General features: G+C 41.7%; 1 protein-coding gene across 12 annotated transcripts in view; it reads left to right on the top strand.

The window, feature by feature from the left end:
• Positions 1 to 25,007, top strand: part of map2k5 (mitogen-activated protein kinase kinase 5) — a 352,983-nt gene that overhangs the window by 122,648 nt on the left and 205,328 nt on the right. For all 12 annotated transcript variants that reach the window (XM_068018166.1, XM_068018162.1, XM_068018165.1 and 9 more), the window contains one exon: positions 14,181 to 14,220. In XM_068018166.1, the coding sequence (XP_067874267.1) occupies positions 14,181 to 14,220 (40 nt within the window). The remainder of the gene's footprint in view (positions 1 to 14,180; positions 14,221 to 25,007) is intronic.

The raw sequence follows: 25,007 nt of genomic DNA, 5'->3' as shown, positions 1-25,007 counted from the left end.
AAAACAGTAACTAAGTGCATCACCAGATATTTGAAACACATCAGGCTCGATACACTATGGTGAAGTTAGCAGTGTCACAGTGCATTTTAAATATGCTCACTTCTGGGTTTTCATGCAGCTTGAGGCCATGCCATTTACTTTTGGGTTTTTGTACAGTTTTTTTTTATCACAGTTGTGTGGGACAGGCTGGATGGACCAGAGGGCCTTTTCCTATCTGTCATTCTTTGTAGGTTAACTTAGTGTCCTGAAAAGGGAAAATGTAGAGGCAATCTTTTCCTATTCTAACAGCAGTTACTTCTCCTCCTTGCCTCCAGTCCTGGTTTTAGATATCTCAAGTGGCTCTGTGTTCTTTCTGTCTATCAAAAGGTTTGCTTCATACACAAACATGCCACTGCAAACCAGCAACAAGATGAATTTTTCTTAATTTTGGTGAATTTTACATGTTTTTTGTCGACAGTGAAGTATCAATGGTTAAAATGTGCATTGCATGTAAATCCTCGATGTCCACTCGATACCCAAATTGGTGTCCAAGTGAACAAGAAGGAATCACATATAATGGTAGTTGACTGTGCAATGTCTGATGACAGCTCTGCAACTCCTCTCCAACACTGGAAGGTAATTGAGTGCAAGACTCCTTGATATATAATGGATACAAGGGAGTGATTTCAAGGCTGTAATCTAATCTGTAGATTCAGGTGGATGTTCATAAACTACTCTAGTTTCACTCTTGCGATTTATCTCATCATCTGAACAACCTTGATTAGGTTACAGCCTGGTAATCACTCCCTGCTATCTCATTCTATATTTAATACTGATCACAGGTAAAGGGTTATATGCATAACTAATGAAGTACAACAATGTGATTAATTATTCATGAGTAGCAATTATACACAGTCATTTCTACATTTTAATTATCCATCTGGTATCCCTTTCCCATCTCGCTCTTTTCTGCCGGTGGTGTTTCAAAAGCTTATAATGACAGCAGTTTACAATAACCATTGATTATATCTTGTATACTGGCCTTAGAATTTCCTTTTCATCAACTGTAAATTATTTTTCCAATTATACATTTGTTCAGTTGTTGAAATGGAATTTCTTAAGGATACTCACCTCCTGTCACAGTAACCATTATCAATGACAACTTGAGTGGTTGTTGGCCCAGTCTTTGTTTAGTAATATCAGTTTAGCTCATTTGGTATCATTCTTGCGTTTTTAAGTTAGAAGATTTGTGATCAACCATATTTCAAGATTTGAGCTTAGAATCAAGTATGGCATGGAGGGAGTGCTGCATTGTCAGAGGTGTCATTTTTCAAATGAGACATGCCCGCCTGTTCAGTTGGATGTGAAAGATTCCACTGTTGGAGGTGCAGAAAGGAGTTGTGGTATCCTGACCAACATTCTGCCCTAAACCAACATCACCAATAACTGATTAACTGATCATTCATCCTGTTTGTTATTTATGGGATCCTGTGGTATGCAAGTGACCTGGCACAATTAAATGTGCAGCAAAGGTGACTACACTTCAAAGGCAATTCATTGGAAGTGAAATGTTTTGGGACATCCTAAGTGCATGATCAGATGAAATATAAATGCAAATCTTTCCTTTCATTCAGTAAACGACACTGATGCAGAATGTTTAAAAATAATTCACAGGAGAACAGAAGCAAGTATTGTGTGTAACTAAAGGCAACAGAACTGCTATTAGAGCAGCCAAAAGTCAGTGGAGAAATGATGGTGAATACCTGGTAGAAATGGTAAAGGCTTAATGGGCTATGTTGGAAGTTAGAGGACCAGATTGCATAATGCTCTTGAAAGATTGCTGAGGGCCAATTTGAATTGACTCCCAGGCTGAAGTCCTTTGATTACTTTTCATCTGTCTTCACTCCAGCAAAGAGTTGCACTGTCAACATGAAAATTGTAAAAATAACTGAGAGCATCATCTTAGATAAAATTGGGAACCACAATACCGATAGGACTGCTGGTCAGGTGATATCCAGCCAAGGATCTTTAAAGAGATGGGACCAGTGTTTTGCAAACCCCTTTCCCATATCTTTTACAGCTTGCTATAGTCGAGGATTGTTCCCTTGGGCTTATGTAGTTCTGCTTTTAAAAAGGGTGACAAGCCATTTCCAGTGAACTATAAGCCTATTAGTTTGACTTCTTTCATAGGCAAATTGGTGGAAGGGATCAAAGAGATCTCTATGATCACCCACGTAGAGGAGTTATCAGAGACACTGAACATGGTTTCTGGAAAAAAATGGTTTAGCTCACTAATTTGGTTAAATATTTTGAAAATTTTACTAGAATTGTGAATGAGGGTAGCCCAGTTGTCCACTTGGATTTTCAGGCATTGTCCTCTTGGATTTTCAGAAAGTTTTTGATAGGCTACTTCACAACAGGTTAGTCAACAGGATAGAATCGTATTGAGTTGGTAGGAAGTTGCCACAACGGATTAAGAATTGGCTGCATTCCTGTAGGCAGAAAGTGATTATTAATGGTTGTAGATCTGCTTGGAGACCGATTGCAAGTGGTGGCCTGCAGAGATCAGTTTTGAGGTTGTTGCCATTTCCTATCTTCACTTGTGACCTGTATGTAGGTGTTGGGAATGGTCTGCAAGTTTGCGGGTGATATGAAGATTTGTGCAAGTGTTGGGACTGTTATGAGAATAAACTACTGCAGGCAGATTTTGATGAGATGGGAGAATTGGCCCACATTTGGCAAATGGTATTTAATTTGGATGAAGATAGTGTTATGCATATGGGCAGGACCAACACCAAGTATATTTACATACAACAAAGTAAGGAACTGAATTTTGTTTAAAAAGGAAAAGATCTTGCCGTTAAAATACGCAATTCTCTTGAGGTTCACGACCAATACCGTGATATAGTAGCCAACACCATTAGGCTATTGGGTTGACTTGGCAGGATATTCAGTATAAAACAAAACACACCTTTTATTGTGTATAAGACTTTAATTAGGTCTCACTTAGAATACTGTGCCCAGTTTTGTTTCCCTCACAAGGTGGGTGATAGAGACTTTGGAAAAGGTTCAGAGGAGCGCCACTAAAATGATACCTAGCTTAAAACACCTTAGTTACCCAGGTAAGTTTCAAAAGTTGGTTCTATGTATTGTATGTTGACTTCTGGGCTAAATAATGAAGAGACTAAACTGTATTTCTATTAATGGATTATTGCACTTAGATAGGATAAGGGTGGACCAAAATCATGTGTAGATGTTGCCTAAGCTTAGAACTGGGTTAGATGTCACGGGGTTCTTTTTTTTCCCCCAGAGGATAGTACACCTATGGAACAAGTTGCCGGCTCGTACTTTGAATAATAATTTGCTGTATACCTGCAGAAGAGAGCCAGACCAGTTCTCGGCTGGGGCGTAAATCACGACATCTAAAAGATAGGTGGAATTCCAAGTCACTTAAGTAATGGTCATTGTGGTCTTTGGACTAGTTATAAATCACCTAAGGAGATCAGAGAGGAATTTCCTAGATTTTTTCCCTCCTAAATTGGCCTTGGCTTTTTCATCTGTTTTCCCAGGAGATTACATTTCTGCTGGTGGGTGTGGAGTGTTGTGTATCATGATACTTATGGCATCATAACTGTATGGAGCAGCTCCATGGACCAATCGGTCCTATCCTGTCCATTATGTTCATATGTATCATGGCTTTTTAAAAAAAAGGCAAGGGAAGAGATTCAGTAAATTTCCTCGATGTGGATGAGGAACAAACAGACAAGCCAAATCTATTTAATGCATTTCAGAAAAACCTGCTGAAATGGCAGAAGATGAAGTTGAGAGAACAGACTAAATATGCTTGTTGCAAATAAGTATGTGGGACATAGGCTTAAACCAACAGTACATATTTGGGAGCATATTAAATGTTAATTTGTCTGAAGGACACTGAATGATACTGTAGGTAAACATATTTTCTTTCTTTCTCTGGTTTTAAATCCAGTTTTTACTGCTGAAATGAAATCTTTTGTGTTTCTATTAAGATTTTTGTACTAAACTATTATGGGAAGTCATAGCCTACATCTTATTGGATCAGGCCGAAATACAGAGCAAGTGTAATTTGACACTAAGTTAACAGTCTCACTCAAAAGGCCATAATGATTGTGTGGAAAATGAAAAATTTGCACTGATTCAGTGGTGATATGCTCTGTTGAAGTTAGGGTTTAGTAGAGGGAGCATTGCTTTGCTATGCCTGCCTTGGGACTGCTGAGGTGGGATGACTTTTATTCACTAGACAGCTGCTCCTCACCTTAACGAGCACAAAAGCTTCCTTCACCCAGGGAAGGAAAAAGTTTACTTATGGAAGGGTAGAGAATAAAGTATATCTGTTATGAGACCTTAGTGCTAGCTTGAAGAAATTTAAAGTGGAAATTAAAAACTTGCAAAGTAAAGATTTACTTTGGAGATAACTAGTATATTGTGTGGAATTATGGAAAGGAGTTGTAATATTTAAAGGTAATTTATATCATTATTAGGTTTGACACAAATCCTGTGGAGATATGGGCGGCCTATTATATGTATCATCTTGACTGTAAGGTGATATGTACCGAGGCAATTTGAACTCCCAAAAATAATCAAATGTTCAATAGGTTTGAAACAAAGTACTTTGGATATCTTTTGATAATGTATACATGAATATATTATCAGCCAGTGGTTTGGCTTGAAAAAAAACACGTTGAATGTGGCATCTCTTTGGTTTCGTATATGCGCAATTGCAAGGTAAGTAAGCTACAGGTGACGCTACCCCCCCCTCCCACCCCGGTATTTTTTGTTAAGAATGGAGGTGTTCATTAAAAGGGATAATTAGAATAGTCGCTGTTTCCAACTTGGAACTGCTAGCTGTTAATTAACACATTGTACTGGTGTAGGATTGTATTCCAGTGTAACTGTACCTATGCGCAAAAGTGCATTAATCACTTTGCAGCCAAAGTGCTGAAATGTGTTGATAGTGCAGGCAGTTGAGAACTCAAGATCAGTCTGAAGTAGATGAATTACTTCTATCCCAGATAGCCTTACATTTGGAAGAAAGGGGGGAATGCAGGCTCATCCTTATTCAAGTTTGTGATGTTACTCTGCAGATGATAATTAACTTAAATTGGCATGGTAAACTGGAAGGTGGCGTTTTGTTAGAGAAGCCTGGGCCTGAACCTTTGTTGGAAACTCAAACCAGGCCTTTATGGATGAATTAATGTGCATCATAATTAAATCATCAAGCGCTCTCTTATTATTCAGTTAGTAACAATAAACCATTGTCATTTCAGGGAGATCATCTTTCTTGTCAAGTAGCTGACATGCTAATTAACCTGTTGAGATCCTCCAGTGGAAGAGCATTTAAAACTGCCAGACTTAAAGTATAGAAGTTCAGAGCATTTACTTATCTTTTAGTGATCTGATGGTAATGGCTTCTTACTTACTGTAGGTTTATCTTTACTTACAGAATAGGATGCAAGCCCTTACTTAACACAATAGTTTTTGAACTACAAAAGCCTTAATGACAAAAGTAAAGTTACATGTGTATATAATCCCTTGCCATTCAGTTTTTTTTAACAAAAATAACCTAGATAAATTGAACTGCATTTTATATGTATTCCTTAAGAACACTGATAAATGCAGGGAGTAAGTTCAGTACTTCAGTTGCAGTATTTTTGAAGTCTTTTTCCAGTCCCAATTTTCTCCATTTCTATTCTGAAGTTATTGAGTTGTGGGGGGTGTTGCCGTGCAGGTTGCCCTCTAGTATCTCATTCACCTAGTTGTTCTTTGCGTGTGACTACACACACTTGATTGTCTCCTCACTTAACATCCATGCACATGCACAATTTCCAGCAGTACTCAATGATTGCTGTTCAAGGAACTAACTTCCATTCATGCCTGGATGAGGGTTTGGAGGTAGGATGATAAACCTTGGAGGGATTGGTAGATGAAGAACAATGATGTTGGCAAAGGCAAGTGAGTAGGATAGTGTGGGATAAGGCATGAGTTCTGGATGAATTATAACTTGTTTATGGAGCAGCTTGAGAGGCTGTTGAAGTAGAAGCTGGAGGTGACAAAGGTGTAGGTGAATGTTTACAGTGCTCCAAAATATTAATTTTCTTAATAGTATATTGTTTAGAGTTAATAGTCTGCTTATTACACCTAATGTGCCAAGGTTGCAAAAGGGTAGGGTGTGATATAAAGATACCATATTAAAACTATGACTTTAAAGTGTAGAACTAGAACGGCAAATAAAACTAAAAAAATAAACCAGATAAAATAAAAATGTTCTTGGAAGATTAGATGATACAAAGATAAAGGCAAGGTTATGGAAATATTGCAGAAGAAATTTGCTGGAACTAAATGATTTAATTCAATGGTCAGACCTGTTTAATGCTAATATGCTCATAGGGTAGATAGGGAATTTCACACCTAGACAGGGTGTTAAAAGCTTTTTGATGCTTTTATATGTTAAACTTGAGCAAATTGAGGTGCTTTAACCTAGAGTCCCCATTTACACGTGAGACTTTGTATTGGTATAAATCTGTCCTAAATTTAATCAGAATTAAACTGCATTGATATAAATCTGGTATTAAAATTCACCCCCTCTTGTCTAAGGCAGAGCTGTTTTAAGCTTGGCATCCCCAGTGTAAACCGACAAGCGGATCTGAAGTAGAAATAGCACGAATACTGCAGAATGCTTTGTCATCAGCATGTTTTACATTTTGACCCTTTAAAGTTAATCTGGTCAGGACCTGGAGCAATTTGAAGCAGATCAGCTGCAGGTCCCAGTATAAATAGGACTCCAGAAACATTTATGACCTCAAATGGGCTTTATTAGGGGAATAGGAGGTGGTTTGGTGTTTGGGGAATTCTGTAAGTGGGTTATGATATAAAACAGACTGATCAGTTTGCTGTAATAGGAGTGAATAGATATGGTACATAGGGATTTTGTTCTTTAATTGGGTATGCGTTTATACTGGTTTGACCATACGTGAAAATTGCCTGACATCCTGGTGACTGGCATTGTGGGTAAGGAAACAGTTCTTTCATCACTCTTATGGTTTGGGTTTGAATGTAGAACAGACTGGTAGTTTTCCTTTGAAGTTTCCAAGTCTGTCTAGGTGGGTACTGAATCACATAGCCAGTCCTGACATTGCATGTAAACCTCATTGCTCCATTGCCCTGTCTGGAGCAGTGTAGTTGGGCGTTTACTCCTGTGGCATCTGGGGTTACAGCTAATATAGGTCAACTAGGATACTTTGAGAGTTGGAGGTACATGATGTGATAAAAGTCTCCTTTCCCTGCCTGTACAGTTCTTAATTAATTGTGTGAGCAAAAAGTCATGTAAAATGGCAGTTTCAAAATAATTCCTAATGGGTATGGTTCCATAACTTTTGTAATGTGGCATTAATTTGGCATTAAGAATGCAACCTCTACAGATTAAGTGGCGGACTAATCACCTTAAATTCAGCCAATGAGGAGGCTATCGCTTGACTCCAGGGATTTGCATTCTCTTAATAAATTTGGCGCTCACACCCCAGTGGGCTGGTCGGATGACTGGTGTAGAAACTATAAATGTCACTGGTGATTTTTTTTTAGGTCAAGGCATGCTTGAAGCATTATAAAAGGGGCCTTTTATTTTGTATCTAACCTGTGATATTCTATTGTCGAAGTGGTTTGTGCTGATAGTGTATTTAATCAGTAGAAAGTGCCGTATTTGTTGCCATACCAGCTTTTACCCAGCAATGAGCCTAACAGGTTTGTGTGAAATTTAGCTTGAATGCTGCGATCTTCTCTTCTCCTTCTTTGGCCTCCTTGTCTTGAGAGACAATGGGTAAGAGCCTAGAGGTGGTCAGTGGTTTGTGAAGCAGTGCCTGGAGTGACTATAAAGGCCAATTCTAGAGTTACAGACTCTTCCACAGGTGCTGCAGATAAAATAGGTTGTCGGGGCTGTTACACAGTTGGCGCTCTCCTTGCGCTTCTGTCTTTTTTCCTGCCATCTGCTAAGTCTCTTCAGCCACTTGCCACTCTTTAGCCCCGCCTTTATGGCTGTCTGCCAGCTCTGGCGATCACTGGCAACTGACTCCCATGACTTGTGATCAGTGTTCCAGGACTTCATGTCGCGTTTGCAGACATCTTTAAAGCGGAGACATGGACGGCCGGCAGGTCTGATGCCAGTGACAAGCTTGCTGTACAATGTGTCCTTGGGGATCCTGCCATCTTCCATGCGGCTCGCATGGCCAAGCCATCTCGAGTGCCGCTGGCTCAGTAGGGTGTTTATGCTGGGGATGTTGGCCGCCTTGAGGACTTCTGCGTTGGAGATACGGTCCTGCCAAGGATTCTCCGGAGGCAGCGAAGATGGAATGAATTGAGACGTCGCTCTTGGCTGACATATGTTGTCCAGGCCTCGCTGCCGTAGAGCAAGGTACTAAGGATACAGACTTGATACACTCAGACTTTTGTGTTCCGTGTCAAGGCGCCATTTTCCCACACTCTCTTGGTCAGTCTGGACATAGCAGCGGGCGCCTTTCCCATGCGCTTGTTGGTTTCTGCATCGAGAGACAGGTTACTGGTGATAGTTGAGCCTAGGTAGGTGAACTCTTGAACCACTTCCAGAACATGCTCGCCGATATTGATGGATGGAGCATTTCGGACGTCTTGTCCCATGATGTTCGTTTTCTTGAGGCTGATGGTTGGGCCAAATTTGTTGCAGGCAGCCGCAATCCTGTCGATGAGTCTCTGCAGACACTCTTTTGTGTAGGGTGTTAATGCAGCATTGTCAACAAAGAGGAGTTCCCTGATGAAGACCTTCCGTACTTTGGTCTTCGCTCTAAGACGGGCAAGGTTGAACAACCTGCCATCTCATCTTGTGTGGAGGAAATTTCCTTCTTCTGAAGACTTGAACGCATGTGAGAGCAGCAGGGAGAAGAAGATCCCAAACAGTGTAGGTGCGAGAACACAGCCCTGTTTCACGCCACTCAAGATAGGAAAGGGGTCTGATGAGGCACCGCTATGCTGAATTGTGCCTTTCATATTGTCATGGAATAAGGTGATGATACTTAGTAGCTTTGGTGGACATCCGATCTTTGCTAGTAGTCTGAAAAGACCACGTCTGCTGACGAAGTCAAAGGCTTTGGTGAGATCTATGAAAGCAACGTAGAGGGGCATCTGTTGTTCGTGGCATTTCTCCTGTAGCTGGCGAAGGGAGAACAGCATGTCAATGGTGGATCTCTCTGCTCGGAAGCCACACTGTGCCTCAGGATAGACATGCTCAGCCAGCTACTGGAGTCTGTTTAAAATGACTCGAGCGAAGACTTTCCCCACTATGCTGAGCAGGGAGATTCCACGGTAGTTGTTGCAGTCACCGCGGTCACCCTTGTTCTTATAGAGGGTGATGATATTGGCATCGCACATGTCCTGTGGTACTGCTCCCTCATCCCAGCACAGGCAAAGCAGTTCCATGGAGTGCTGAGAGTATAGCAGGCTTGGCATTCTTGATTATTTCAGGGGCAATGCCATCCTTCCCAGGGGCTTTTCCACTGACTAGAGAATCAATGGCATCGCTGACTTCCGATTTTGTTGGCTGTTTGTCCAGCTCATCCATGACCGGCAGAGACTGGGCTGCATTGAGGGCGGTCTCAGTGACAACATTTTCCCTGGAGTACAGTTCTAGATAGTGCTCCACCCAGCGGTCCGTTTGCTTGTGTTGGTCAGTGATTGTGTCCCCTGATTTAGACTTGAGGGGGGCGATCTTCTTGATGGTTGGCCCAAAAGCTCTCTTAATGCCATCATACATTCCTTTGATGTTTCCAGTGTCGGAGGCCAGCTGAATACGACTGCATAGGTGTTGCCAGTAGTCATTTGCACAGCGCCTGGCTGTTCTTAGTGCAGCGCTTCTGCCTACTTTAAGTGGTACGAATGTTAACTCGCTGCGGGCTTTCTTGTAGTTCAACAGTGCAATGCGCTTAGCGGCTATGACAGGTTCCAGCTCTTCAATGTGAGATTGAAACCAGTCTGCATTCTGCTTCTCACGTTTGCCATAGGTGGTCATTGCTGAGTCATAGATGGCGTCTCTGGTGTGGGGCCACTTGGTCTCTGCATCCCCTGTAGGAGTGTTTTGAAGGGCTTTTTCAAGTGAATTTAGAAACTTATGTAACGGCTGTGGATAAGAAATCCTGTCAGTGTTGATGCACGGGCAGCCCTTCTGCTTGGAGTGATGCAGCTTCTTTGGTTTGAGTCTAACTTTGCTGCATACCAGGGAGTGGCCGGTGTCGCAGTAGGCACTGTGGAAGCTGCGTGTGATTTGGACACTGTTTATAGAGGCTCGCCTTGTGACGATGAGGTCCAGCTGGTGCCAACGATGTGATCTTGGGTGCCAGGTTTGTGTGAAATTTAGCTTGAATGCTGCAATATGTAAGAAGTAATTGGATACTTGATCTTTATCTCTCCTCCCCTCTGTTCCATCTGTAGAATTAACTGTAAACATGCATTGCATCACCCAGTTCTTACATCTGTTCTTGCTGCTTTTTCAATTGATTATGTACACATACATATGTTATGTAACTTTACTTTAGTCACGACTATACCTTGCTTTAAGAAGCCGTCATAATGTACCAACTCTGCTACTATCATTCATATTTGTATTCCATCATATTTTCTCTTTCCATATTTTCATACAATTACACATTTACACCAACTACTCCATCTTTTACAGCCTTGGTCCAAACATGGACAAAATAGCTGAACTCAAGAGTTAAGGTGAGAGTGATTGCCCTGGATATCAAGGCAGCATTTGACCAGGTGTGGCATCAAGGGGTCCTAACCAAACTGAAGTCAATGGGAAAACAAACATACGAATTAGGAGCAGGAGTCGGCCCCTCGAGCTGCTCCACCATTCAATAAGTTCATGGCTGAACCGATTTCTCCACATTACCACCTACCCCTGATAACCTTTCACCCTCTTGAATCAAGAGGAAAACTCTCCACTGGTTGGATTCAGCGATGGTAATGCCATTGAATGTCATTGGGAGATGGTTATATTCTCTCTTATTGGAGATTGTCATTGCCTGGCACTTGTGTGGTATAAATGTTACATACCACTTATCAGCCCAAGCCTGACTGTTGTCCAGGTCTTGCTGCATATGGACACGGACTGCTTCTGTATTCAAGGAAGATGGTTTTGGTTGTTGGAGGCCAGTCATCTCAGCCCCAGGACATTGCTGCAGCAGTTCCTCAGGGTAATGTCCTAGGGCCCCACTGTCTTCAGCTGCTTCATCAATGACCTTCCTTCCATCATAAGGGGATGTTTGCTGATGATTGTACATTCAGTACCGTTCGCAACTCCTCAGATTACCATAGCTGAATCCCCTACTTTCAACATCCTGGGGGTTACCATTGACCAGAAACTGAACTGGAGCAGCCACGTAAATACTGTGGCTACAAGAGCAGGTCAGACTGGGAATCCTGTTGGGAGTAATACACCTCCTAATACCCCAAAGACTGTCCACCATCTATAAGGCACAAGTCAGGAGTGTGATGGAATATTCCCCACTTGCCTGGATGAGTGAAGCTCCAACAACACTCCGGAAGCTCGACACCATCCAGGACAAAGCAGCCCGCTTGATTGGCACCCCGTCCACCGCCTTAAACATTCTCTCCCTCCACTACCAATAGACAGTGGCAGCAGTGTGTACATCTACAAGATACACTGAAGCATCACACCTCCTTCAACAGCACCTTCCGAACCTGCAACCTCTTCCACTTAGAAGAACAAGGACAGCAGATGCATGGGAACAACACCACCTGTAAGTTCCCCTCCAAGTCACACACCATCCTGACTTGGAAATATATTTCCGTTCCTTCACTGTCACTGGGTCAAAACTCTGGAACTCCCTTCCTAACAGCACTGTGGGTGTACCCACACCAGGTGGACTGCAGTGGTTCAAGAAGGCAGTTCATCAGTACATTCTTAAGGGCAATTAGGATGGGCAATAAATGCTGGCCTTGTCAGCGACGCCCACCCCATGAAAGAATAGGGTAAAAACCTCTCTCAGTTCTTCAGAGACAAAGTGCTAGGGGATCTTCCAATCTGGATGATTTTTTTATTTATTCATGGGATGTAGGCGTCACTGGCCAGGCCAGCATTTATTGCCCATCCCTAATTGCCCTTGAGAAGGTGGTGGTGAGCTGCCTTCTTGAACCGCTGCAGTCCATTTGGGATAGGTATACCCACAGTGCTGTTAGGAAGGGAGTTCCAGGATTTTGACCCAGCGACAGTGAAGGAACGGCAATATAGTTCCAAGTCAGGATGGTGAGTGACTTGGAGGGGAACTTGCAGGTGGTGGTGCTCCCATGTATTTGCTGCCCTTGTCCTTCTAGTTGGGAGAGGTCGTGGGTTTGGAAGGTACAGTGACATGTTTTTGTTCTTTGAATATCATATTATGATGTATTGATCAACATTTAGGTGGTGAAGTCTGTTTAATCAAATTACTGTTATCCGGAGTATTAAAATAAATATTTGCTACCACTCAAAAAATCAGTTAGTTGGCAACATCTATACACTGAGCAACACACAAGAGATGAAATATAAGGACAATCAGGATTGAGAAATGGGCTGAAGAATTATCCTGCTGGAAGTGATAGCAGACGTTGAATACATAAGCCTATAATTGAGCAAATGCATTCAAATTAGGCAATAGTAACATTAATTTCCCACTATTAGTGCCTTAGTAAAGCTGCACAACAGGAACACAAGTATGTCCTAGGTGTTCAGTCTTACTGAGGTAGGGAGGTTTAAAAAGGAATGGTTTGCCTTGCCTAATGCAGCCAATTAACTGTATTAGACAAGGTAGGAGATTTAAAAAGAAAAGTTTTTCTTCTCTTCAGCTGGGACAATTGATAAGCAATGTTGCAGCAAGTGTACAGCCATTTATCTCTGATTTCCATCTGAGGCAGCTGTCCCAGCGATGGTGGGAAAGCTGCCAGAAGCCTACCAACAACATGTAAATGAGCCTGATCCTAGAAGATCCATAAGGGTCACCACTCACCAGGACAAGTGAACACAAACCATCCAACAACCCACCACATTGGAAAATCCAGTCCATGGAGTCCCAGGCTCTACCAACAATTATTCCCAAGTTCCCTCAATTAATGCTTGCAGCATTGTGTTCAGTCAAGATACCTATTAGTGGGACATAAATGTGGCTTCAGGGTACCATTATGTTCTGTTATCCATCATCACAACAACCAGTTGACAGGTTAAGAGCACTGACAGCTTCGTTGTCATCTCTGCACGCCTGGAGTCTCGCCCCCTCCGCACGCTGCCCTTGAGGTGACTGTGGGGGAAGAGACAATTGCCCACCTCCTTCTGGAATGTATCTTTGCAAAGCAGGTGTGGAAAGAGATGCAGTGGTTTTTGTTGAGGTTCATCCCAAGCAGCTATGTGCTGTTCCCAGGGACGCATACCGAGATAAACATCAACTGCTGCTGAAGGACCGTCAATTCAGAGAAAGATGCTCTTTGGACTGCCCGAAGCTTGCTGGTCTTTCAGCGAAAAGAGTTGCCCACGACCGAGTGTTGCAGATTGGCATATTCCAAGGTCCAGGACTGCGTGCTGAGGGACGCACTAAAGCTTGGGGCAGCCGGTGCAAAGGCTCAATGGGGAAAGACCACTGTGTTAGGTCCTCCCACCAAAGTGAACTGAAGGGCTGGACCCACGGGAAACCGCTCGGGCTGTATACACCAAATATGGGTTTGCTGTAAAATGTACATGGCATGTAAAATGGAATGGAAGAGTTGTGAGGCAACTCACTCCTGTATTGAAGAAAACTGATTTCCTTTGCACTTTTTGGAGTATCAACTTGGTGCTGTTTTGAACTGTTTTGTAATGTTTTTTTTTTACAGATTTTTATGAATGAAGTATATTTTGGGGGGGAAAAAAATCTCTGCTGAAGTCCAAGGTGCATGACTTTAAAGGGCTGTACATTAGAGAAAATGAGAATCACAATTCATTTCATTGAACAAAAAAATCTGTAATCCACACAACCTTCACTAATAGCTCATCCATTATTTTTTGATGTAAATGTGCATAATGTAAATAACAGGCATCCCTTGACATTTGTAACTTGTTTCTCTTGTGCTGCTTTAGTATTTGGGTTATTCAGTGACTATATTTTAATTCCACACAGAGCTTACCATGTTCCAAGTGGAAAAATATTAGCAGTTAAGGTAAGATGAAAATTCTGTTTATACATGTTATTTTTGTAGTTTATTTTTTAAACAGTGTATGTTACTGTTAATTTTTTCAATTGCTCTTTTTGTTGGTATTATGCACATTGTATTCGTTCAGACAGTTCTTACTGATTTTGAAATCTGAATTACTTGTTTCCCTCCATAGCCAACAGCACTAAGGCCAATTGCCATCCCAGCTGAGATCAACTAACTCAGCATTGATTTGGAATCAAACCTGGTAACTTATTGTCTGTGTGACTTAATGCTACACCAGGCAGTATTTTTCCCCACCAGGTCATTGGGGAGCCACATTTAGGCAATATTGTACATACTTTGAGTAAAACAATACAATAATGAAGTGTTTGTGGTATTTGACTGGCAATCCCAAAGATTTTGATATAAAAGCAAAATACTGCGGATGCTGGAAATCTGAAATAAAAACAAGAAATGCTGGAACCACTCAGCAGGTCTGGCAGCATCTGTGGAAAAAGAAGCAGAGTTAACGTTTCGGGTCAGTGACCCTTCATTGGAACCCAAAGATTTTGAGTTGGGTTTCCACCATGGCAGGTTGTTAACTTCAATAAATCTGGGAATTTGTAGGCTACCACCAGGAAGATGACCAAGAAATATGAAGGAATGTTGTAAAATCCAACTGGTTCACTAATGTACTTCTTGGAAGGGGACCTGCTACTTTTATTCTTAATCCTCACTATGCGGTTGACATTTAATGCCCTGTGATATGTGCAAGCAAGATACTGCTTTGTTTTTAAAAAAAGCAGAATAACACAATATAAATGCATGTTGCAGATCACTAATATCAGTTGCTCTTACAGCAACAGTATCCTGTATATGTTATCAAATACAGTTACATCAAAGTTATGTCCTTCAATTATAAATTATGTAGTTCGTCACAAATTTGAAAGATATACTCTTCCTCATTCATTCAGACTCCATATATAAATGTGACCTTACCATTGACCCACAGGGGAAGCTCTCCTGTGCATAATGTCCTTTAAAGAAATTCTTTTCCTGTGTAATCATTTTTATAGATGTTGCTCCTTAATTTTATTGTACAAAATATAGTTCACACAGCAATGTTTTACAAGAATAACCATGCAGGACAAAGAAAATGAAAAATTCTGACACAGTGAAACAATTTCTTGTTTCACAAATTCTGGATGAGAATAGATCAACTGACTCAAATAAACAGATATCTCTCATTGCTATATTATATCATTGCTATATTTTGTAGCTGACTCAATTACAAGGGTCCCTGCCCCTGACTTTGATTAGACTGTTGAAAGGAGAACAGAGAAAGGGTGACAGCTGAATATTTAAAATGCACTACACTAAAACAAAATTTTGAACAAAACTAAAATCTAGAAAAACATCTTAATAGGCATACTAGGCCTTTGAAACTGAGTGCTTTTCTTAATTTCCTCATATTTACAGTAACAGAAATGTTCCCTTTGAATACAGGTTTGAATAATTAGGCCAAGCTGATGAACCACACTCAGTAGATATGCTTGAATCAGAGCAGATGAAAGACTCCTTGCTGGTCAAGATGCACACTTTTTTCTTTTGAATGTCTGTTCATCTGTAACAAAATATAAAGAATGCAACATGGCATGGCAACATGACCTGTCCAAATGCACAAGGATACTATTGAGAGAATCTCAGAGTAAAATCAGGAATCTATAACTTGGCTTGAGCAGACAGTTGGTTAAACAGCCCTCCTAAGTGTAGGTATACAATCCTATGTCACTCTTCAAAGAAGAGCAGCATAATTCCCTGGTGTCCTTCAATCAACCCCACCAAAAATAGATTGTCTGGTTTGCCGTTTGTGAGACCCTGCTGTGCGCAGGTTGATTGTTACATCTCCCTGCTGTATGACAGTGACTTTACTTGAGTATTTCATTGGCTGTGAAGTATTTTGGGATGCCCTGAGGTGGTGAAAAGCACTGTATCAATGCAAGTGTTTTTTTCTTTCTGGTTTATTAAAGAACACAGAGAATTGAGAAATACATTTTTTTCTTTGGACTTCAGTTTTGTTTACATTTTCAGCAAAAAAGGCTGCCCAATTTTCAAAATATTTAACCTCAGATTTGGATTAGATTAACTTGTTTTATGAAGACACTGTATTAAGAATTTTCCTTTAAGTGAAAACTTGAGGTTGAGGCTTTATATTGAATTTATCCTGCATTTTCCTCATGATCATAACCCAGTTTTTTATAAATCAGTGTAAAATTTTAAAAATAGATCTGAGTACAAACTATGACCAAATGGTTGTAAACTAACCTTTGAAGAAGAATTTATATTACCAGAGTACCCACTTTGGCAACTGTTACCGCTGGAGCAGGGAGAAACTCTGAGCCAATGGCTTTGTGTCCCATTATTGGAGGTATATTAATGATCAGTGCTGTTGCCATAAAAATGCACAATAAACTTACACTTATTCTCTGTTCAATTTTTTAATACCAGTATTAACCTGTTAATTATTATGCCTCCAACTCGAAGTCTAGCCATAGATCAAGAAATTTCCCCAATCGCTTTTCAAATAATAGAAATGATGTTCGAAATGTGTATATATAGATTAGACAGGGGTAGGCTATAAAAATGGAAACTAATAATAAGTCAGTTACAGAGCTTAATCCCAAATTACTTTAATGTTTTTGGCAGTGTTTTTTTAAATAATGGATCAATTGAAGTCTTCTCAAAATTCCTTACGTAATTTTCCTTTTTACATATACACATAGAAAGATATGAATTGTAGGTAGTACTTACTTTTCTTTTATAACTAACCTTTACCACTGTTAGGCACAACTCAGCATTCAAATGCTTAATTTGATTAATGATTTGTATAGTAATCATGCATCTCAGGTACTGCAAAAGTACGTATAAAGACAATTGTGTCAGCTAGGAATTATATAAATAAATTAAACTGGAATAGTAGCTAAATTTGACCTGTGATTCTGCACTCTTTCCCTTAAGTGGAATGTACACTGCTCCTGCAAATAGACGAAGTCATCCATGTCAGCTAGTGATGAATTGCCTTATTTATACTGTATATTTTAATAGCCTTGCACTAATTTAAAGTTGAGCACAAAGAGTAAATTATAATTCAGTCAGTTGACTGCTTGTATTTAACTTGACAACTCATCCTTGTTTGTCCTGGAGGTGTATTGGTGATCTGAGCAAATTTACTCAGGTGCTCCACTCTCAGCCTTAAATGCTATTCCTATTAATTGAGGGACACTGGGATGTGTGGCAGTGAATTATTCCTTGGTTTTTTTCACCAAGAGACCCTGAGTTGAATTTTGTTGGTGAATGACTATTGATTCACGAGTATGTGGTTTTAAATTTTCCTTGGCAGCAGGATATTACAGTTACAAGTCAATTTAGAGCTGCTTTTTATAAATCACTTTACAGCAAGGTAAAAAATGGGTTTCCACATGATCTCAAATATGCTCCCCACTATATAAAAAAAAAATGAAGGCTTTTGTATGTCAGGTTAACCAGTCATGTGCTGGTTGTCCTGTGTAACAAGTGCATTTTCTATTTCAAGCTTTAATTTCTGTTTTAATTCCGAACTCTCCTTTCTGGCATTGTTTCCACCCTCATAAACTACAACTCATGTAAAATACCCCAGCTTGCACTTTTATCATCACTTCCATTTCTTGCTAAACCCTCTGGCTCCCCATGTCCCAGATTATTGACTTTTAAGATTCTTATGCTCACCTTTAAATACCTCCTTGACATTGTGTCTCCTACCTCCATGGTCTGCTCCATATAGTCACTCTTCACTCCTCTGAAACCAGCTTTCTTCTCATGTCCCTTCTTCTGTTCCATCATTGGCAACTGATCCTTTAGCTGCTATGTCCCTGTCCTCCAGAATTCCCCCTCTCAGTAACTCAGTTTCATACTCTTTTGTTGCTTTCAAGAGTTTCCCAAAGACCTTTATTTTCTACCGTGCTTTCAGCTCTTCCTAATCCTTCACTTTCATAAGCTATGGCATGGATTTTGCAGTTGTAATGACAGCGAAATCGTTTGAGTTCGCCATCATTATAGCTGTGAAACTGACAGCAACATTTGGCATCCGCACATGCACAGTTAAACACGGAAATGCATAAGTTGCTGTCTTTGATCCCCTGTTCCTCCACAGGATGCATTATTGAAGTCCTGCAGATGGAAATCTTTAGAAATCGCTTGAATTGACATGTACTTCCACTTATACGCTATTAGTCGCGCTGTAAAAACCCTTGAAAAAGTTACTCCTTGTTAAATGAGGAGGAACTGGGTTATTAAACTGTGTATTAAGTTCCAAGTTACTGCTGAATAACCTCCCTGGCCCTAAAAATCTAATTTTATATTTGTGGAATCTTAAATTTCTCCATTATGTTAAAAAAAAATTCCATAGCTTTAAAAAGAACTAAAGCTTGTTTATGATATTTTCATTCCTACCTTAACTCCACGTATTATTTTTATTTAGTTATCTGTAAAATAAATAAAGAGTGAAGGCTAGTCAGGGGTTCTTTTACTTCCTGGCTTGCTGTTTGTGAGAATTCTTAAATGTGATTGGATACTCAGCCTGCTTGATGACATCACTGTTGCTGGATGCCAGAGATCCCCTTGAGCTGAAACTGGAATCCAAGTAACATCAGGAAAGGTGAAATGGACGCCACAGAGATTGCTAGCTTTCCTTGAGGTCAGTGGCGAGTGCCAGCACTTCGCCACTGAGGGCAAAATATGGGCCTGTATCTATCTATCTTCAATATCCAACTTCTTAAATTGCTGTGTGTTAAGTGAGGTAATATTGCCATCTGGATCTGCCACAGATAGGTTACTGTTTCAGTTGTAACCCTTCAACCGACAAAGAACAGTACAGCACAGGAACAGGCCATTCGGCCCTCCAAGCCTGCGCCGATCTTGATGCCTGCCTAAACTAATACCTTCTGCACTTCTGGGGCCCATATCCCTCTATTCCCTTCCTATTCATATATTTGTCAAGATGTCTCTTAAACGTCGCTATCGTATCTGCTTCCACCACCTCCCCTGGCAGCAAGTTCCAGGCACTCACCACCCTCTGTGTAAAAAAACTTGCCTCGCACATCCCCTCTAAGCTTTGCCCCTCGCACCTTAAACCTATGTCCACTAGTAACTGACTCTTCCACGCTGGGAAAAAGTTTCTGACTATCCACTCTGTCCATGCCGCTCATAACTTTGTAAACCTCTATCATGTCGCCCCTCCACCTCCGTCGTTCCAGTGAAAACAATCCGAGTTTTTCCAACCTCTCCCCATAGCTAATGCCCTCCAGACCAGGCAACATCCTGGTAAACCTCCTCTGTACTCTTGCCAAAGCCTCCACGTCCTTCTGGTAGTGTGGCGACCAGAATTGCACGCAATATTCTAAGTGTGGCTTAACTAAGGTTGTGTACAGCTGCAACATGACTTGCCAATTTTTATACTCTATGCCCCGACCGATGAAGGCAAGCATGCCGTATGCCTTCTTGACTACCTTATCCACCTGCGTTGCCACTTTCAGTGACCTGTGGACCTGTACGCCCAGATCTCTCTGCCTGTCAATACTCCTAAGGGTTCTGCCATTTACTGTATACCTCCCACCTGCATTAGACCTTCCAAAATGCATTACCTCACATTTGTCCGGATTAAACTCCATCTGCCATTTCTCCGCCCAAGTCTCCAACCGATCTATATCCTGCTGCATCCTCTGACAATCCTCATCATTATCCGCAACTCCACCAACCTTTGTGTCATCCGCAAACTTACTAATCAGACCAGTTACATTTTCCTCCAAATCATTTATATATACTACAAAGAGCAAAGGTCCCAGCACTGATCCCTGCGGAACACCACTAGTCACATCCCTCCATTCAGAAAAACACCCATCCACTGGTACCCTCTGTCTTCTATGACCGAACCAGTTCTGTATCCATCTTGCCAGCTCCCCTCTGATCCCGTGTGACTTCACCTTTTGTACCAGTCTGCCATGCGGGACCTTGTCAAAGGCTTTACTAAAGTCCATATAGATAACATCCACTGCCCTTCCTTCATCAATCATCTTCGTCACTTCCTCAAAAAACTCAATCAAATTAGTAAGACATGACCTCCCCTTCACAAAACCATGCTGTCTCTCGCTAATAAGTTTGTTTGTTTCCAAATGGGAGTAAATCCTGTCCCGAATAATCCTCTCTAATAATTTCCCTACCACTGATGTAAGGCTCACCGGCCTATAATTTCCTGCATTATCCTTGCCACCCTTCTTAAACAAAGGCAAAACATTAGCTATTCTGCAGTCCTCTGGGACCTCACCTGTAGCCACTGAGGATGCAAAGATTTCTGTCAAGGCCCCAGCAATTTCTTCCCTTGCCTCCCTTAGTATTCTAGGGTAGATCCCATCAGGCCCTGGGGACTTATCTACCTTAATGCTTTGCAAGACACCCAACACCACCTCCTTTTTGATAATGAGATGACAGACTATCTACACTCCCTTCCCTCGGCTCATCATCCACCAAGTCCTTCTCTTTAGTGAATACTGATGCAAAGTACTCATTTAGCACCTCGCCCATTTCCTCTGGCTCCACACATTGATTCCCTTCTCTGTCCTTGAGTGGGCCAACCCTTTCCTTGGTTACCCTCTTGCTCTTTATATATGTATAAAAAGCCTTGGGATTTTCCTTAGTCCTGTTTGCCAATGACTTTTCATGACCCCTTTCAGCCCTCCTAACTCCTTGCTTAAGTTCCTTCCTACTGTCTTTATATTCCTCAAGTGCTTCATCTGTTCCTAGCCTTCCAGCCTTTACAAATATTTCCTTTTTCTTTTTGACTCGGCTCACAATATCCCGTGTTATCCAAGCTTCCCGAAACTTGCCAAACTTGTCTTTCTTCCTTACAGGAACATGCTGGTCCTGCATTCTAATCAGCTGACGTTTGAAAGACTCCCACATGTCAGATGTTGATTTACCCTCAAACAGCCGCCCCCAATCTAAATTCTTCAGTTCCTGCCTAATATTGTTATAATTAGCCTTCCCCCAATTTAGCACCTTCACCCGAGGACTACTCTTATCCTTATCCACAAGTACCTCAAAACTTATGGAATTATGGTCACTGCTCCCGAAATGCTCCCCCACTGAAACTTCGATCACCTGGCTGGGCTCATTCCCCAATACCAGTCCAGAATGGCCCATCCCTAGTTGGACTATCTACATACTGTTTCAAGAAGCCCTCCTGGATGCTCCTCACAAATTCTGCCCCATCCAAGCCCCTAGCACTAAGTGAGTCCCAGTCAATATTGGGGAAGTTAAAATCACCCACCACCACAACCCTGTTACCTTTACATCTTTCCAAAATCTGTCTACATATCTGCTCCTCTACCTCCCGCTGGCTGTTGGGAGGCCTGTTGTAAATCCCTAACATCATGACTGCACCCTTCCTATTCCTGAGCTCCACCCATATTGCCTCGCTGCACGACCCCTCTGAGGTGTCCTCCCGCAGTACAGCTGTGATATTCTCCTTAACCAGTAACGCAACTCCCGCACCCCTTTTATATCCCCCTCTATCCTGCCTGAAGCTTCTAAAGCCTGGAACATTTAGCTGCCAATCCTGCCCTTCCCTCAACCAAGTCTCTGTTATCGCAACAACATCATATTTCCAAGTACTAATCCAAGCTCTATGTTCATCTGCATTACCTGTTATACTTCTCGCATTGAAACAAATGCACTTCAGACCACCAGTCCCGCTGTACTCAGCAACAACTCCCTGCCTGCTCTTCCTCTTAGTCCGACTGGCCTTATTTACTATGTCCTCCTCATTTATTTCACTAGCTGTCCTCCTGCTCTGGTTACCACCCCCCCGCCACACTAGTTTAAACCCTCCCGAGTGACGCTCGCAAACCTTGCAGCCAGGATATTAGTGCCCTTCCAGTTTAGATGCAACCCGTCCTTGTACTGGTCCCATCTGTCCCTGAAGAGAGCCCAATGGTCCAGATATCTGAAACCATCCCTTCTACACCAGCTGCTCAGCCACGTGTTTAGCTGCACTATCTTCCTATTTCTAGCCTCACTGGCACGTGGCACAGGGAGTAATCCAGAGATTACAACCCTAGAGGTCCTGTCTTTTAACTTACTACCTAACTCCCTAAACTCCCCCTGCAGGACCTCATCACTCTTCCTGCCTATGTCATTGGTACCGATGTGTACCACAACCTCTGGATGTTCACCTTCCCCCTTCAGAATGCCCCCTGTCCGTTCAGAGACATCCTTGACCCTGGCACCAGGGAGGCAACATACCATCCTGGAGTCTCTTTCACGTCCACAGAAGCGCCTATCTGTGCCCCTGACTATAGAGTCCACTATAACTATTGCTCTTCTGTATCTTTCTAGCATTTTTGATCATCGTTACAAATATAGTGATGTAAAGTACTGTCAAATAACTATTGGAGAATAATTGTTTTGCTTCAATAATTTTAACTGGATATAAACTGTATGTTTTATGGATACCTGAGACTGGTTGCAGTTAAATAACCCAACTGGGGAGGTTGATCAAGGTTCTAAAACACAAGAGCAAAGTTGAGTAGTTTATTCCAGTTTTCTGAATTCAACATTATTGCAGATTTAAAATTGTTTTTCTGTTGTGTTCTTCCATTGGCTAGTGATGTAAATGCTGACATTGGGGTATTTAATGTGTTTGATAAGTCATCATCATGCAAAGTGAGGAATTGTGACATCATTCTTATCCAGGACCTCAAGACTCCTACTCCAGGGGCCCCAAAGATACCACCCACGAGATCATACAGCTCAGAAGGCCTCAGATCTGATTCATGTGGTGGCTGAGGCAACAATTACTTAGCCTCAGCAAATTAAAAGAGGAGAAACCAGGTTGGGTTTCTGCTGCTGATCACTATGCGGTGATTCTTACACACTTGAAGACTGATTCATTGTTAACTTTACATAGTTTGTTGATTCCGTTTAAGCTCCCACCTAAAAAGTGGCCACGTGGGTGTGATGCCAGAGAGCAGGAGTTACTGAGTAACTTGTTAATAAACCTTTTAATAATACCTCCATTTGCAAAGGACATTGAAACCTCTCAAAATTTATATTTTTAGGGCTTTATTGGCATGCAGTGACTGTGTAGGCAAATATTCTGCACCAGTAGCATCCCACAAATAGCAGTGTGATATATTGCTAGTCAGCCTCTTTTCAGAGATATTAGTTCTCAGAATCACAGAATTGTTACAGCACAGAAGGAAGCTATTTGGCCCATTGTGTCTGCATTGGCTCTTTAATTGAGCAGCTCATTTAGTGCCATTCCTCTGCCTTCTCCCCATAACCCTGCACATTCTTCCTTTTCAAATAACTATCTAATTCCCTTTTGGATGCCTTGATTGGATATGCCTCCACCACACTGTCTGGCAGTACATTCCAGATCCTAGCCACTTGTTGCATAAAATTTTTTTCCTTATGTCACCATTGCTTCTTTTGCCAAGTACCGTAAATCTCTGCCCTCTCGTTTTTGATCCTTTCAAGAGTGGGAACAGTTTTTCCCTATCTACTCTGTCTAGACCCCTTATGATTTTGAATACATCTATCAAATCTCCCTCAGCCTTCTCTTCAAGTAGAATGAGGAATCTTGACCGGGACTTTGAATAGTGCCATGGGAACTTCAGCATCGGTTGTGAAAGATGACACATCTGCCCATATTGCACTTCCTCAGTACTTCAATTGTGTGTTAGCCTAGGTTGTATGTTGTAATCTGGTGTGTGGCTTGAACCAACAACTTTCTGATCCAGAGGTGTGAATGTTACCAATTAGGTCCAACTACCTCCAGGAGAGTAGCTTAGAAATTTAGAAGAAAAAACACTTTGGAATTCCTTACCTTCCTCTATAAATCTATAGCCTTTTAAAACCCAAGCTGCATTGAGTGCACAGAGTGTGAAGTCGGGGGTTTGGTGAGGGAGCTTGGCGAAATGGGGAAATATAAGTTCAGAAAAATAAATTTAATTAGCACAATAAAGATGGCAGGACAGGTGATGTGTGTCGCAGCTGTAGCATGTGGCAACCACGTCTGTAGTAAGTGTCTGCGGCTTAAGGAGCTTCAACACAGAGTTAATGAGCTGGAGGCTGAGCTACAGACATTGCGAGGCATCAGGGAAGGGGAAAGTTACTTGGACAGTTGGTTCCTGAAGACAGTCATGCCCCTTAGGTTAGAGTCATCTGATTTGGTCAGGGACAGGAGGGTGTGACTGCAAGTCAGGCAGGTAAGAGGAAAGAGAAGGTGGGAGTGGAGGAGCCTCAGCCCTTAAAATTGAGCAACCAGTTTGAGGTTCTTGCAGCTTGTTTGGACAAGAGCGAGGGCTGTAGTGTGCATGAGTAGATTAACCATAGCACCATGGTACAGGAAGCCATTCAAGTGGGGGGAGTTAAAAGGAATGTAGTTGTAGTAACGGACAGTACAGTCAGGGGGATAGATGCTGTTCTCTGCAGTTGAGAGCAAGAATCCAGAAGGCTGTGTTGCCTGCCCAGTGCTAGGATTTGGGACATCTGCTCAGGGCTGGAGAGGAACTTGCAGTGGGAGGGGGAGGATCCAGTTGTCATGGTCTATGTAGGTACCAACGACATAGATAGGAGTAGGAAAGAGGATCTGCATAGGGAGTGTGAGGAGCTAGGCAGTAAATTAAAAAGCAGAACCTCAAAGCTAATAATGCCTGGATTAGGCTTCGAACTATGTGGTGTCGCTGAGTGCAGTGTGGTGTAATCCAAAACTGCGT

Source organism: Heterodontus francisci, chromosome 38 (genome assembly GCF_036365525.1).
Source record: "Heterodontus francisci isolate sHetFra1 chromosome 38, sHetFra1.hap1, whole genome shotgun sequence".
In the NCBI taxonomy this organism is placed as follows: Eukaryota; Metazoa; Chordata; class Chondrichthyes; order Heterodontiformes; family Heterodontidae; genus Heterodontus; species Heterodontus francisci.
This window is presented reverse-complemented; position numbering and strand designations above follow the sequence as displayed.